Genomic DNA, 13951 nt, shown 5'->3' with positions numbered 1-13951 from the left:
GCCGACACGGTGCATGAAAGCACAGGCTGCTTCCACGCTGGAGCTGAGCGCACTGGAGCACCCAGCCCAGCCCACCCCTGCCACCACTGCCGAGCTGCGCCGCCCCCGCCGCCCCCTCGCTGCTTCCTTCACTGCTACATTGTCTAATGCCTGTTTTCTCTATGCTTCTGTTCTCTCTGGGGATTGCTGCCTGCACGCTCCAGGGCCTGAGAGTGGCCGGAGCTCCCCATATCATAGCCAATTAGATGTGAGGTCCTCCACTCCAACCTCTTACCAGGCTCCCAAGCACTTTCACATCCCAGGTAGGCACTACCAGCCCACTATTCCCAGCATGAGTGCATGCTCCGTGGGGGTGCCAGATGCCGAGAAGTCTGTTCCGGAGGGGACCCCCTTCCTAACCAATCACCCACACCTTCTAGCCACAACATGGAGTAGCTTTGGTCTACTCCCTCCATACAACCAACTTTGATCATGACCATTATGGAGGGCTAGGGAAGAAAAGGCTCAAGGAGCTCACATGAAATGCCCAAGTATTGGGCCTGTGTTTCACTGACGGACAGAGTAAAGGCAAGCTTACCTTGGATGTTTTGGCTTGAACCCTGACCCTGCTGTTTGTAAGCTGGTGGTCTGGGGCCCGTCCCTTGGCTTCTCTGGGTAGGCATGTAGTATTCTAGACCCCGAGGTTGCAGTTGGGTTTGTTCCAGCTCAGATCTCACCTTCATCATGAGTACAGTTAAATGTGAGGAGAGAGCCACTCACCCAGTTAGTTCAGGTGTTAGTATCATTCTCACGATGGATGTGTGGATAGCGATGGTGAATGAATTAAAAAAAAAAAAGTAAAAGTGAAAGGGTAATAGAAGGTGATAATAGTTGCTGTAAACAGAAAAGAAAAAAGAAAGCCAGAGCGCTGTGGAGGAATGGATAGAGCAAGGGAAGCTGTGTTGGTGAGGTGGGCAGGAAAAAGCCTTCTTGGAGGGGGGGGGGGCATCATAGTTAGTGCTGTGACAGTCCCGCAGCCAAGCAGTGGGGCAACAGAAATAAAAGAAATAAAGTCAGCATACCTAGCGGAGGTGAGAGGAAGCCGGAGGCTGCGTGGCCTGGTAGGAAATCCCACCGTGCATGTTCACATTTGCTTTCTAGTGCTGCAATGATTTAAAAAAAAAAAAATGACCAAAAGCAAGTAGGGAGAGAAAAGGGTTTATTTCACTTACAGGTTATAGTCAGTCATTGGGGAAAACCAAGGCAGGAACTCAAGGCAGAAACCTAGAGGCAGGAACTAAAGCAGAGACTGTGGAGGAGCACTGCCTGCAGGCCTGCTCTCATTGCTCAGCTAGCTTACATTATATATGCATGCAAACACACACACACACACACACACACACACACACACACACACATATATATATATATATATATATATATATATATATATATATATATAAAACAGTATCACTTGCCCAGAGGTGGCACTGCCTACAATGGTAGACTGGGTCCTCCAACATCAATCATTAATCAAGGAAAGGCCCCCACGTGGAGTCAATGTCTCAACTGAGGTTATTCCTTCCCAAAGGATGCTGTCTTGCATCAAGTTGACAAAAACAAACAAACAAACAAAAACTAAGCAGCATTATGGGGGTCTGAGAGAGCCAGATCTAGACTGTTTTCCAGCTGTGCAACCCCCACTCATTCACCCCTCTATTGTTGACCCTATTTCCAGTTCCCTACACCATTCCCAAGGGCCCCTGAGAGGCCCAGCATGACTCTGAGGGAGGCTAATGTAGACAAGGCTGAAATCCTGATACTTTTGCATGGAGTGAGTGGAGGCAGTGTGGCCACTAGGGGCAGAAGCTGTGAACACTTCCAGCACCAGGCCTGCTTAGCATTCGCTCTCTCTTGCATGCCCATCATTTAGCCCACCTCCCCTTCCTTGGTACCACTTGTATGTATCTGCCCTCTCCCCTGCTTTACCTGGAACCTGTTGGGGTGCAAGCAAAGGAAGAGCAAAGCTTGGCAGGGGGAAGATGGTGGCCCCTTGGAAAAAGTTGCTGACTGGCTCTCTCTTCTCAGATCAACTGACCAAGTGCTGTCTCCTCCCCTGTCTCTCTCTCTCTCTCTCTCTCCTCCCCACTGTCCCTTCCTGGTCTCTGGCAGCTGGAGAAAGTAACATCTACCGAAAACCCCCGATCTACAAACGGCATGGTATGGTCAGAGGCAGAGAGAGCTTGGCCAAACAAGGAGGGGGGATGATAACCAACAATGCAGATGGTTCCCAGGAACAAGGCGATGCAAGGCCACACCATCGTCCTTCTTGCTACCCCCTCCCCCACCCAATCACTCAGGGTGACTTTGGGTATCAATGTCATTTCAAAAGAGCAAAAAAATTATTCGTGTCCCCGAAATCCTTTCTTGCCACCTCCCCAACCTTGGCTGCTCTTTGCTGCTCTAAATACCATGATCAGAGCAATCCGGGAAAAGTCCAAACCCTATGAGAGCTGCACTCAGAATGCTGCTAATTCAAACTGCTCATTATTATTATTATTATTATTATTATTATTATTATTATTCATTGTGCAATGCATAGATCCCTGTACCGAGTCTGAGGCCTCTGCTTTAAGATTTTTCTCCTGCTTTTCTGAGTGCAGACAGAAGCTCATAGATGAGAAAGGAGCAGGAAACCATTTTCCCCTTTCTCATTCTGTTTCCTTGGTGTTGGAGATCAAACCTGGGGGCCTTGTGCATGCTACGTAAGCACCCTCCTTCCCTGGCCCCTCGTTAATTCATTTATTTGTTTTTTTTTTTTAAACAGGGGTCTGTGGGATGTCTGTCCCTTAGAAACTAATTTTAAAAGGGCAGATTCACTGGCTTCCTCTGTGACCCAGACCCCTTAAAATTAGAAACGCTGAGTTCACAGCCTAGAAATCCTCTCTTGGCTGCTTTAACCCATGATTTCTACTTACCCTCCAGTACCAAAGTCATCCATGCTGGGACCTCCCGTTCCTTTATACAAAGCGTTCCTTAAGCCTCAGGCAAATAAGCATACCTTTCCCTTTGACGAGGCAGACAGCAGCTGCTAGCACACGGCTACCCTCAATTGCTCACTGTTTTGGTTAGAAAGGAAGGAAAGCACAGGCTTAGATTCCGTCTTGGAGATGGTAGAAGTAATCCTGTACTGTGGACCCAGCTAGTCAGATGGTGGAACAGTACTTATACGAGTATAAGTATTGGCTCTGGGCACTGAAGACCGGACTATTTTTTTTTTTTTTTTTTTTTTTTTTTTAGAGTTGGGCATGGGACAGTTCTTGCTAAGAAAGTCAAGTAACTCTCTGTGAGTTCAAGACCAGCCTGGTCTATAGAACAAACTAAGCTCCAGGGCAGCCAAGGCTACACAGAGAAACCCTGTCTTGGCGAGAAAGTGGAGACAGAGAGGAAGGGAAGGGAAAGGAGATGAGAGATGAGAGAGGGGGCTTGCCTAAAACTCACTGTACAGTCCCAGGCTGGCCTTGAACTCCTAGTTGTTTCTCCACAAGCCTCTCGACTGTTGGATGGGATTACACAACTGCACCACCATGGCCAGCTAAGATCCTGCATTTAAACAGACGTCTTCAGATTTCAGAGCTGGTGGAGCAGGGGCCCCACAGTGAGCTGTAAGCCTGTTGTGTTTGTACCAGGAAAAACATGCTGCCCTCACAAAGATAGTTTGCCTTGACATATAGAAAAGGCTCCCTGCAACCCATGGTTCTTAGGACATGGTAGGTTTTCCAAGAAGGTTCCAGGAGATAGCACCAAAGCAGGCTTGGGGAGTCCAGGGTGCAGTCCAGTGGCTATGTCATAGGAAAAGGCAAAGTGCCATTGGCCAAGAGAAATCACAATCCTGATACTTAACCATGAGGAAACCAAGGCAGGGAAGGCCGGGATTTGCTCAAGATTGAGTTTAAATAAAGCAGCAGAACCAGAACCAGAACTCTGTGTTCCTTACTCCCTGTTCAGGGCCCCTTCCTTCAAGACACCCAGCCTCCTCACATAGGACACAGAGACAGCTGACTTAACTCAGCGAGCACCTTCGCCCTGTCTAGCAATTCCTTCCTCAATGTGGTTCAAAGCCATGACAAAGCAGGCTTCAAAGATATCAGGAAGGGGAGGGCTAGATTCACCCAGAAACGTTAGGGGTTTTGTTTTGTTTTATTTTGTTTTGTTTTTGTTGAGGCTATGGTTTTAATGTATACCACTACATTCCATGGATTGTGCTGGAAGAAGCCCAAGTCTAGTTAATCCTATTAACAAACCAGTTGGGTGGTCTTGATCAAGCCCCTTCCCTTCTCTTCCCTCAGATGTAAAATGGCGGGTGGGGGGAGGTTCACCCAGGGCTTCTCCAGCTCTGGTGTTTCCCACCCCAGGCTCTCCCACCAGAGACCTCTAACCTTAAGTAGCCTTGCCTCCCGGAGCTGGAGCATGACAGAGACAGAGAGTGCGTGTTCAGCATGTTCGGAGCTGAGACACTCTGTCTTCTTAAAGTGCTGTCCTTGGGTCCTTCACAGGCGATTTGTCCACAGCAACCAAGAGCAAAACAAGTGAAGACATCAGCCAGGCCTCCAAGTATAGTCCAGCCTACTCTCCAGACCCCTACTATGCTTCCGAGTCGGAGTATTGGACCTACCATGGGTCCCCCAAAGGTAGTATCACCATAGGGCCAAAGGGCAGAGCCCTACCATCTGTACCAGTAACAGTCACACAATCACTTCATTAAGAAGGCTGGGAGACGATATAACAGAAACTCTTGCTGTTTCCATAGCCCTAGATCCTAGGGATATACTGGGGAGCAAAATGCCAGGTTCCTGCTCTTGGGAAGGAGACCTAGGGTCTAAAGATGGAAGGTATAAACCCTCCAGATACCCGGACACCCCACCACAGAGCCCAAGCTGTTCCTTTCCATCGTGTGAAGGAGTTTCCACCAATCTCTACTTTGAGTCAACATTGGGCTTTACTAATTGAATCCTTTCTAAACAAGGCTATACCGAAGCCCAGGGGTGGCTTCACTACCTTCTAAGAAACCTCCATTCAGAGAAAGAGTGTAACACAGACGAAACCATAGGCAAAATAGACAGGGATCGACAACGGCAACAGCAACAGTGAGGAGCCCACCAGAACCTGAAGGATGGAGGGAGGGAGGCAGCCAGAGGGCTGAGCAGAAAGCACGGGCTGTCTGGAGTTAACCTCTCCTGTCCTTTGACAGTGCCCCGAGCCAGAAGGTTCTCATCTGGAGGAGAGGAAGAGGATTTTGACCGCAGTATGCACAAGGTGAGCCGATGACATCATAGGATAAAATACTTGGGTTCTTCTTTTCATTTGCAAGTGACAGAAACCAACTTCAAACTCACCCTAGAAGAAATGCACAGTGAGTTGTACCTAAGTGAAGTCTGATAGCAAGAGCAGCGTCAGTTACGACTACATTCCAGCTGCTCTAAAGAAAATACTCTCAGACAAATCAAAACTCTCTTGATTTGCAGTGTTTGCCTCTGCGTTGGCTTCATGTTCAAAATGGTTGCATGTGTGGGAAGCAGATGCCAGTATCCTCCATGGCTAGTGGGAATGCAAAGTGGCCTAGCCACTGTAGAAAACAGATGAACAGTTCCTTAAAAAGTTAAATATAAAATCACTTAGGACCCATGCAGCAATCCTAGATAGATAGATAGATAGATAGATAGATAGATAGATAGATAGATAGGATAGATAGGTGGATAGATAGATAAATAGATAGGATAGATAGGTGGATAGATGGTAGACTAATTAACAGATGGATGGATGGATGATGGATGGATAGGTAGAGAGGATAGAATAGAAAGGTGATAGATAGATAGATAGATAGATAGATAGATAGATAGATAGATAGATAGATAGGTAGATAGATAGATAGATAGATAGATAGATAGATAGGAAAACAAGCATTTAAGCAAATATATGTTCATATCAGTACTTATCATAATAGCCCAAGGTAGGAAACCCAAATATCCACCAGTTCCCAAATGGATGCACATGGTGTGGTATAGCCATATCGTTCACTATTAATTAGCCATTAAAAGGAAAGGAAGGACGAAAGAAAATTCTCAGCTGGCGAAGTTTATCATGAAGACCTGAGTTCAGATTCCCCAGAACCTGTGTAAAAGCCAGGTGAAGTTATGCACATTTATAACCCCAGTGTTGGTGACAGAGGGGACAGAAACAGGTGGGTTCCTGGAATTCTCTGTCCATCCAGTCGAGCTGAATCAGTCAATTTCAGTGAAAGACCCTGTCTCGAGAAATAAAAGTAAGTAAGGTAGAAAGTGGTTGAGGAAGTGTCTTAGTCGGGGGTTTACTGCTGTGAACAGACACTATGACCAAGGCAAGTCTTATAAGGACAACATTTAATTGGGGCTGGCTTACAAGTTCAGAAGTTCAGTCCATTATCATCAAGGCAGGAGCATGACAGCATCCAGGCAGACATGGTGTAAGAGGAGCTGAGAGTTCTACATCTTCATCTGAAGGTTGCTAGGAGAAAACTTGCTTCCAAGCAGCTAAGAGGAGGGTCTTAGAGCCCACGCCCATAGTGACACACCTACTCCAACAAGGCCACACCTCCAGATAGTGCCACTCTCTGGGCCAAGCATATACAAATCATCACAGGAAGAAACTCATTGTTGACATCTGACCTCTATACATGCACATGTGCATGCACATACACAAGCATTCACGTGCACATGTATGTGAACATGTATACACATATGCCCTGTGGCTGACTCATTTTTAGATTATATGACTTCTCATTTCAAGTAAAATAGGGAGATGGGTGCCCATCATTGACTATAGGCAGGACAATATGTCCCTGTCACTAGTTAGGCCTTTCGGGAGACCCACCTCCAGAGCTTCACCCAGCCCTCAGGACTACTTGGGAAACAGAGATGAACTCACAGAAGAAATCATGACCATTGCAAGGAGGGAGAGTTTGGGAAGGGTCAGCAGAGGCTCCTGTCAGATCCAGTGACTCAGTCATACCTGACCCTGCCCCATTGCCTCCTCCTGACTTCACGCCCCTCACCCTCAGCTCCAGAGTGGGATTGGCCGGCTGATCCTGAAGGAAGAGATGAGGGCACGATCAAGCTCCTATGCGGATCCTTGGACCCCTCCACGGAGCTCCACCAGCAGTCGGGAGGCCCTGCATACCTCTGGCTATGAGATGTCCTTCAATGGCTGTAAGCACTGCTCTGTTCTGGCTCTCTTGGTTGCTGGCTTTGTGCCACCCCACCCCCCTGTGAGGCACAGAAACCCAAGGTCACTGAATTCATAGAAATGGATCTCTCTATTGGGCCTCTTGCTAGAATTATGTTGGAACACAGCTGGTACCCAGATTCAATCTTTTGAACTAAAGAAGGGATCAGAAGAGGCTGGCCCTAAAGGTAGCCCCAGGCTCTCTCACTTTCCTCATTCTCTGGTCATGCTTCTGGGCCTCTACTGGTTGTGGACCATAGACTGGTGCACCAAATGAAAGCATGTTCTACTAAGTAGTCCCACCACCTCTTGAGAGAGGTCTGGAGCCATGACTCCTAGTTGAGTTCATTATATATAAAATACTGCCATCTGAATGGCTTAAAAATCCAGAGCCTCTTTTCTGAGGTACTGAGTCTCCCATCACTTAGAAGTCAGCAAGTAGCAACTTTATTTCAAGTGTCCCAACTCGAAACTCTCACAGAGCTCCTTACTGTTGTTCCTAGCATGTGTGAGGCCCTCCCTGTCTTCCATCACCAGCACAATGCATATACATACATAAACTCATATATACATGCATACATACATATATAGCCCAGCTACATCTATGCAACAGATATCCCAGAACATGTGTTCCCCTGCCAAGTACTAAGAACAAGGAGGGAGAGTGAAGATGTATTTAGATTCAACAGTAAAAAACTGACTAATTGGAAATGACACTAGTTGAGGCCCTGCCTTCCCATCAGCCAGAGTCTTTGAGCATGAAGCCATGTTTCTTTGTAACCGATAAATGTTTCCACCATGCCAGTTTATACCCATCAGCACTGATCTGAGTTTTCTTTCTTGCAGCCCCTCGTTCACACTACCTGGCTGACAGTGGTATGTTCTGCCTGCCCAACCACAAGCCCCTGTGTCTTATAAGGACAGAGCCAAGGCAATCACATCTCCCCATGACTCTATTGACAAGAGTCCTAACCATAAGTTAGTCCACCCATCTGACAGTCCACTGTCAGATTGTGGGTCCCCACTTGAGGTTCTCCCAAAGAGAAGGAAAGAGTACATGTCTCTTACACCCACCTGGAAGCCTGGTTCTGGGCTTAACTCCAATTCCAAGGCCTGTGACCGAAACACAGGCATCTAGCCTAAGAGGATAGATGTGTGTAAGTCAATGCCAGAGTGTGTAAGTAGGTGCTTTGGTGGGCCTTGCTGGAGCAGGGTTCCCCAAAACAGTCTGGAAAACTTGAGGAGACCTTGGTATTCCCTGGATCCTACCTTGCTTCCCACTAGGTTGAGGGTAACATTGACCAGATGACCCCAGGGAGAGTAACGTTGGCTCAGGGATCCTGACAGTTGTTCCGCCTCTTTTTCAGATCCTCTCATCTCCAAATCTGCCTCACTGCCTGCCTACAGGAGAAATGGGCTGCACAGGGTAAGGAGGCTGTGCTGAGAGCCTCTCCCCCAGATGCTAACTCTCTAACCCTAGTGATGACCTGGGTAGGACTGCGGACAAGCCTTAGAGTAGAGTTGGTGTTGATGAAAAGTGCTAATAACTCCCCCGCCCTTTGGGTCATCCAGTAGAAAGAAGCACAAGGAGAGACTAGGAAAGAACTCTGCGTCATTGCTAACTTTGCCAGCACCAACTAACCTTCACACCTCAGGCAAGGCAGTCCCTAATGTGAAACCCATTTTGTGGGTAGAGCAATAAAGGCGAAAAGAGGGAAGGTACAAGCCCCAGGTTCTCACACCCAATGAGTGGCTGAGCCAGGATTCGAGCCTTCTATACCCTTGAGCAGCTCATAGAACCCTCCATGTAAGCAGTGAGCTGGAAAGGGAGGGGAAATGTTGCAAGTGATAGGGATAGGGACAGTGTGACAAATATTGAGTTGTAAGCACCTACTAAGTGCCAGGGACTGCTCCAGGTTATGAGGATCCTATAGTAAATGAAGTCGCTTTTCCTATGACGGTCACAGTCCTCATTAGAAGATGGACAGTGAGTAAGAAAATGGAACAGTCAGGTGGCCAGAAGTGTCAAGATGGAAAATAGCCAAGGGGGTAGAAAGATGACAAGACAGAAGTAAATTTAAACGAAGGCCAGAACGTAGTAGGAGGGCTCAGCATCTGAAGACCTGCTGAGAAGCATGTGCCTAAGTTGCTGTTCCAGAAGAGAGCCATAGTCCCAAGTCACATGGCCAAGAATGCAAAGAGTGAGGGCATGAAGCCAGATGAGAATGTTGTTAGAAGCCATACACCCCAGGAAGGAACTTCAAAGGGTGCTCATCAAATGCACCCTGGGAACCCAGCTTGGATTTTTAGTGGGATCCTTCTGTCTCTTGTGTAGAGTAGATTCTGTAAGTGGGCCAGGAGTGGAAGCCATAGCTCTATGAGGAGACCATCTCTTACAATGGGACACACAAGAAGGCAGGGCACCATGGAGAGAATGTTGGGTATCCATGACCCTGGCCTGTGAAGAAGTCTGTCTTCAATGCACTCCAGCACTCGGTCATTCACTCAGCGTGTTTACGGAAAGCCTCTCTCACTGCCAGGTTCTTCTCTGATGCTTAGAACCTGTACGTGACCAAAACAAAAGGTCCCTGTCCAGGGCATGGAGAGGTGGCTCAGTGGTTAAGAACACTGGCTGCATAGAGAGGTGGCTCAGTAGTTAAGAACACTGGCTGCTCTTGTGAAAAACCTGGGTTTGTTTCCCAATGCCTACACTGTGGCTCACAACTGTCTATAACTGCAGTTCCAGGGGATCCAAGGACCCCCTTCTGGCCTCCACAGCCACAGGGTACACACACACACACACACATTGCACATACATACATACATACATACATACATACATACATACATACATACAGGCCAAACACTTTTTTTTAATATTCTATCTCTTCAGAGTTTACTTTTTTGTTTTGTGTGTGTGTGTGTGTGTGTGTGTGTGTGTGTGTGTGTGTGTGTGTGTAAGCCCAGTCTTTAATGGCTGAACCATCTCTCCAGCTCCAGAGTTTAGATTCTTGTAGGGGAAAACAAAGTATTAATATTAACAATGGGAAATAAATCTAGTACATACAAAGTTGGAAGACAGTGTTGTGAGAAAAGAAAAACAAAGTTGATCTGGTTAGAGGTTGTTTGTGGAGGGGGTGACTTGCAATTGCCATGAGGACTCTGTCAGGGAAGATCTTGCACAAAAGGACCATTCCACTGAATAAGTGGATCTGGGCTGATTGTCTACTGCATCCTGGGACTAAACTGCAGGAACAACACAGTGAGTGAGTTACATTTCCCTACACTGATACTGATGCTACAGAAAGTGTCCCCTTCCTTGGCCCTGCTCCACATTCTGGGGGTAGGCAAGTGCTTCTAGGAAGCAGAGGCGAGCTTCTCAAGCCAGCCTGGCTCTATTTCCCTACAGACACCCAGCGCAGACCTCTTCCACTACGACAGCATGAACGCAGTCAACTGGGGCATGCGAGGTGAGTACCGTTGGCTGGAGCTGCAGGGGCAGGCCCTCCTGAGACTTCCCAGAGACTCCGGATGGAGGGCTCATAACTGGTGCTTGACCTGCGAACCACTGCTACCGGTTCTGTAGCAGGGGATGGGGGATGGGCTCTGTCCAAACCCCGAGTTCCCACTTCCACCCTCTGCTTTCCCTACCCTTCCCACAACCTCTCTCATCCAGGACCCTGGGTGTTTTCCAAGCCATCTGTCCAACCCAGGCTCTCAGAGCATCTGAGAGTGCTGATTACCATACTGCAGAGCTAAAGCTTCCAGTCAGACATGGGAGAGGGAGACAGTCAGAGCCAACTGTACATCATTCCCAGAAAATTCTCCATGAGATCCATGCTCTCTGCCAGGAAAGATCTCATGCCAGGTTCCAATGGCTGCTTGAAGCAGACCCTGGCTTGGGGGATCAATCACAGCTTCCAAGGACCCCTAGGTGATGGAGATTATTTTCCCAGGGTCCCCTGTCTCAGATTCATTTTCTTCCTACTGTACATCACTTCCTACTTTCCTCATAAAGCCACCTCAGGAACAGCCAACTCCCACCTCATGCTCATACCACCCACCACAGTGAACTCAGGAAGATGGATTCTCATAGCTTAGAGCAGTCACTGTGTGGAAAACAGCCCCCTGGAGACACTGAGACAGAGACCAGTGTAGTGACGTACAGCCCAGAGGTGGGTTCTAGTTGGTGCATGTCTCTTTTCTCTTTGCAGAATACAAGGTAAAGAACACATAGACCCTGGGGGTCTCCAGGATTCGGGGAAGCTCTACCTTGGGGAACAGCAAGAGGATGGCAGCACCATCTATGCAGGGACGAAGCATAGATGAAGGACCTTTCAGGACTAACATGGTCTCTCCTTGGCCCATTGTCCCTCAGTCCTCCCTGGGTCTCCTCTAACCCTTTTCCTGGCCCTAAAGATTCTGGGACACCACAGGCGCCAATGGGGCAGCTTAACACTCACCAGCTCTTAGACACTTACATTCCAAAGGCCTTAGAGCCACATCAATGTCAAATGCCACCACCAAGCTTATCTTTAGCGATAGCAGTACATTCTGGGGACCAGGCCAACCCAAGGAGGGCAGACCCAGCCCTTCTGCCTGACTAGATATCTGGCCTTAGTGGATAGAAGGAGCCCAGACACAAACTGCAGCTGGAAAAGACAAACTCACCCCCATCAACCAAGCTAGATATGCCCCCCCTTTCTCTTTAGATCTACCCATATGAGCTGCTGCTGGTGACCACAAGAGGAAGGAACCGACTGCCAAAGGATGTGGACCGGACTCGCTTAGAGGTCTGTACAAACATGTCTAACTTTCTGACATTGAAGCATAACCTTGTTGTCTATAAAGTTCACACTCAAGAACCTCTTTTTTTTTTTTTTTAATCACAAGAAGATCTCGTGATGTTTTAAGCTTACAGTTTTGTATTAGGCTGAATGAATCACATGTATCAGATTGTATGAAGGGCTGCATTCATAGCCATGTCGGGGCACACATTGAACATGCCTGGCACTGTACAATCCTTAGGAAGACCTCTGGTATTGAAGAGATCCCATAACTTCCAGAGTTGACTCAGCCCAACACAGAATGAGTAAATGAAGTACCTGTTGAAGCTTGATGCAAGAGCAGACTTGAGCTAAGCTTCCACCGCCCAACTGCTGTGCTATTCTGAGCCATTCCCCCTTCAGCCAGGTTGGTGTCTGTGGTGCACAGTTGCCGGGTGTCTCTCACCTGGGGCTGATGTTCTGTTTGCAGAACAGCAACTAGGTTTGTTTCCTCATATGCAGAGCTGTACTGTACATGGGATGGGTATGAGGAATAAGGCGGACGGCTCTGCTTAGAGGGCAAACTCATAAATAAGTCCCAAGTTACAAATCTCCATTCTGCTTCTGCTGTCACTGGGTGGGTGCTTCAGCCAAGTGATGACCCACTAAAGATGGTCCTTGATGAGTATGTCCCACCAGGGCTTCCCTCAATCAAGCAGCCAAGAGAAGTAGATGAGAATAGACGTCAAGCCCTGAGCAGAGTTCAGCAGTGAGCGAAGGGTTGAGTACTAGCTAGATGTTAGCATGCTGCTCTTCAAAGAATGTCACTAAGTCCTGCTTGGTTGACACAGACTTGCAGGAAGAGGTAGGTGGATTGAGTGGACATGGGGAGATGCATCCATGAGCAGGGGAAACAGTATAGATGAAAGTGCAGAGGGGCCCTGGGCATGGCACTGGGCAGTATATTTAATTAGCATAGAGTGCCCACCCCAGGCTACCTCTGATCCAGAACATGTGTTGCCCTGTCCCATGACGTGTTGTTCATGCCTGTAGCTCTCCTTAAAATGTCCTTCCCATCCTGTGGCTGTCTTGCTTCTTACAGCCTTGCTCCAGAGATCACAGTTTCCAAATCCTTCTCAAGTCCTCCCCTAGGATGGGTCACATGCCTAGCCCTCCAGCCTCCCCTTGCCTGCATTCAAGAGTGGTTCAAGTACCTCTCACTCCTGTTTATATCCTGTCCTCTGCCTGACCCTGAGCTTTCTATGGGAAATACTCTCTGTCCTGCATCATAGGTCCCACTTAGGAAAGATGTCAGAACACAGTGGTAGACTTGTATGCTGGAAGGGCATGGGGACCAGCCTTACTCTGGTGCTGAGGAGCTCACCCAGGGGTGGAGGCAGATGGGAGGTTGCAAGTGGGACACAGAGCACTGTATATGTTCCCAGCCTCCGTGTGCTGGGTTAGCAGCAGCCCAAGAACCCACCTTCCTAACAAAAAGCTTCAGGTGTCTGCTGGTGCTGAAGAGGACAGCTCCCAGCCATTCCGAAAGGGCCAGCTTTAAAGCAGCACATAATCTCCAGTCCCCAAAGTTCAGGCCAGTGAGCTCAAGTTTCCCAGGCATCAGAACCACTCAGAGAACTTTCATGACACATGGTTCTCGCCTCGGACCAGATAAATAAGCTGGGAAGAAGCTCGGGTCAATCCATGTCACCCAGGTTAAGTCACCCAGGGAATGTCTAAAATGTAACACTGACTGAGAAACACTGGACCAGCCTCTTCCCCAGCTCTCAACCCTGATGTGTCTTCAAGAAGTTCAGAGAACATTCATTTATCCAGCAAATATTTATCACAACTCTATTATAGGGCTGCCAAGATAGCTTAGCAGGTAAAACTGTCAGCCACTCAAGCCAAGTAACCTGAGTATAATCCCTAGAAACTATGTAGTG

General features: G+C 48.0%; 1 protein-coding gene across 12 annotated transcripts in view; it reads left to right on the top strand.

Annotated features, from left to right (window-relative positions):
* The window catches only part of Ablim3 (actin binding LIM protein family member 3), a 119631-nt gene that overhangs the window by 101780 nt on the left and 3900 nt on the right, over positions 1-13951 (top strand). For 4 of the 12 annotated variants that reach the window (XM_031365821.1, XM_031365828.1, XM_031365822.1 and 1 more), the window contains 10 exons: positions 204-302; positions 2152-2199; positions 4536-4670; positions 5231-5295; positions 7076-7223; positions 8086-8115; positions 8607-8665; positions 10649-10709; positions 11454-11461; positions 11952-12032. In XM_031365821.1, coding sequence (XP_031221681.1) covers positions 204-302; positions 2152-2199; positions 4536-4670; positions 5231-5295; positions 7076-7223; positions 8086-8115; positions 8607-8665; positions 10649-10709; positions 11454-11461; positions 11952-12032 — 734 coding nt within the window. The remainder of the gene's footprint in view (positions 1-203; positions 303-2151; positions 2200-4535; positions 4671-5230; positions 5296-7075; positions 7224-8085; positions 8116-8606; positions 8666-10648; positions 10710-11453; positions 11462-11951; positions 12033-13951) is intronic. The other 8 variants (XM_031365831.1, XM_031365827.1, XM_031365830.1 and 5 more) reach the window with 3 other exon arrangements.

Source organism: Mastomys coucha, unplaced genomic scaffold (assembly GCF_008632895.1).
Source record: "Mastomys coucha isolate ucsf_1 unplaced genomic scaffold, UCSF_Mcou_1 pScaffold13, whole genome shotgun sequence".
NCBI lineage: Eukaryota > Metazoa > Chordata > Mammalia > Rodentia > Muridae > Mastomys > Mastomys coucha.
This window is presented reverse-complemented; position numbering and strand designations above follow the sequence as displayed.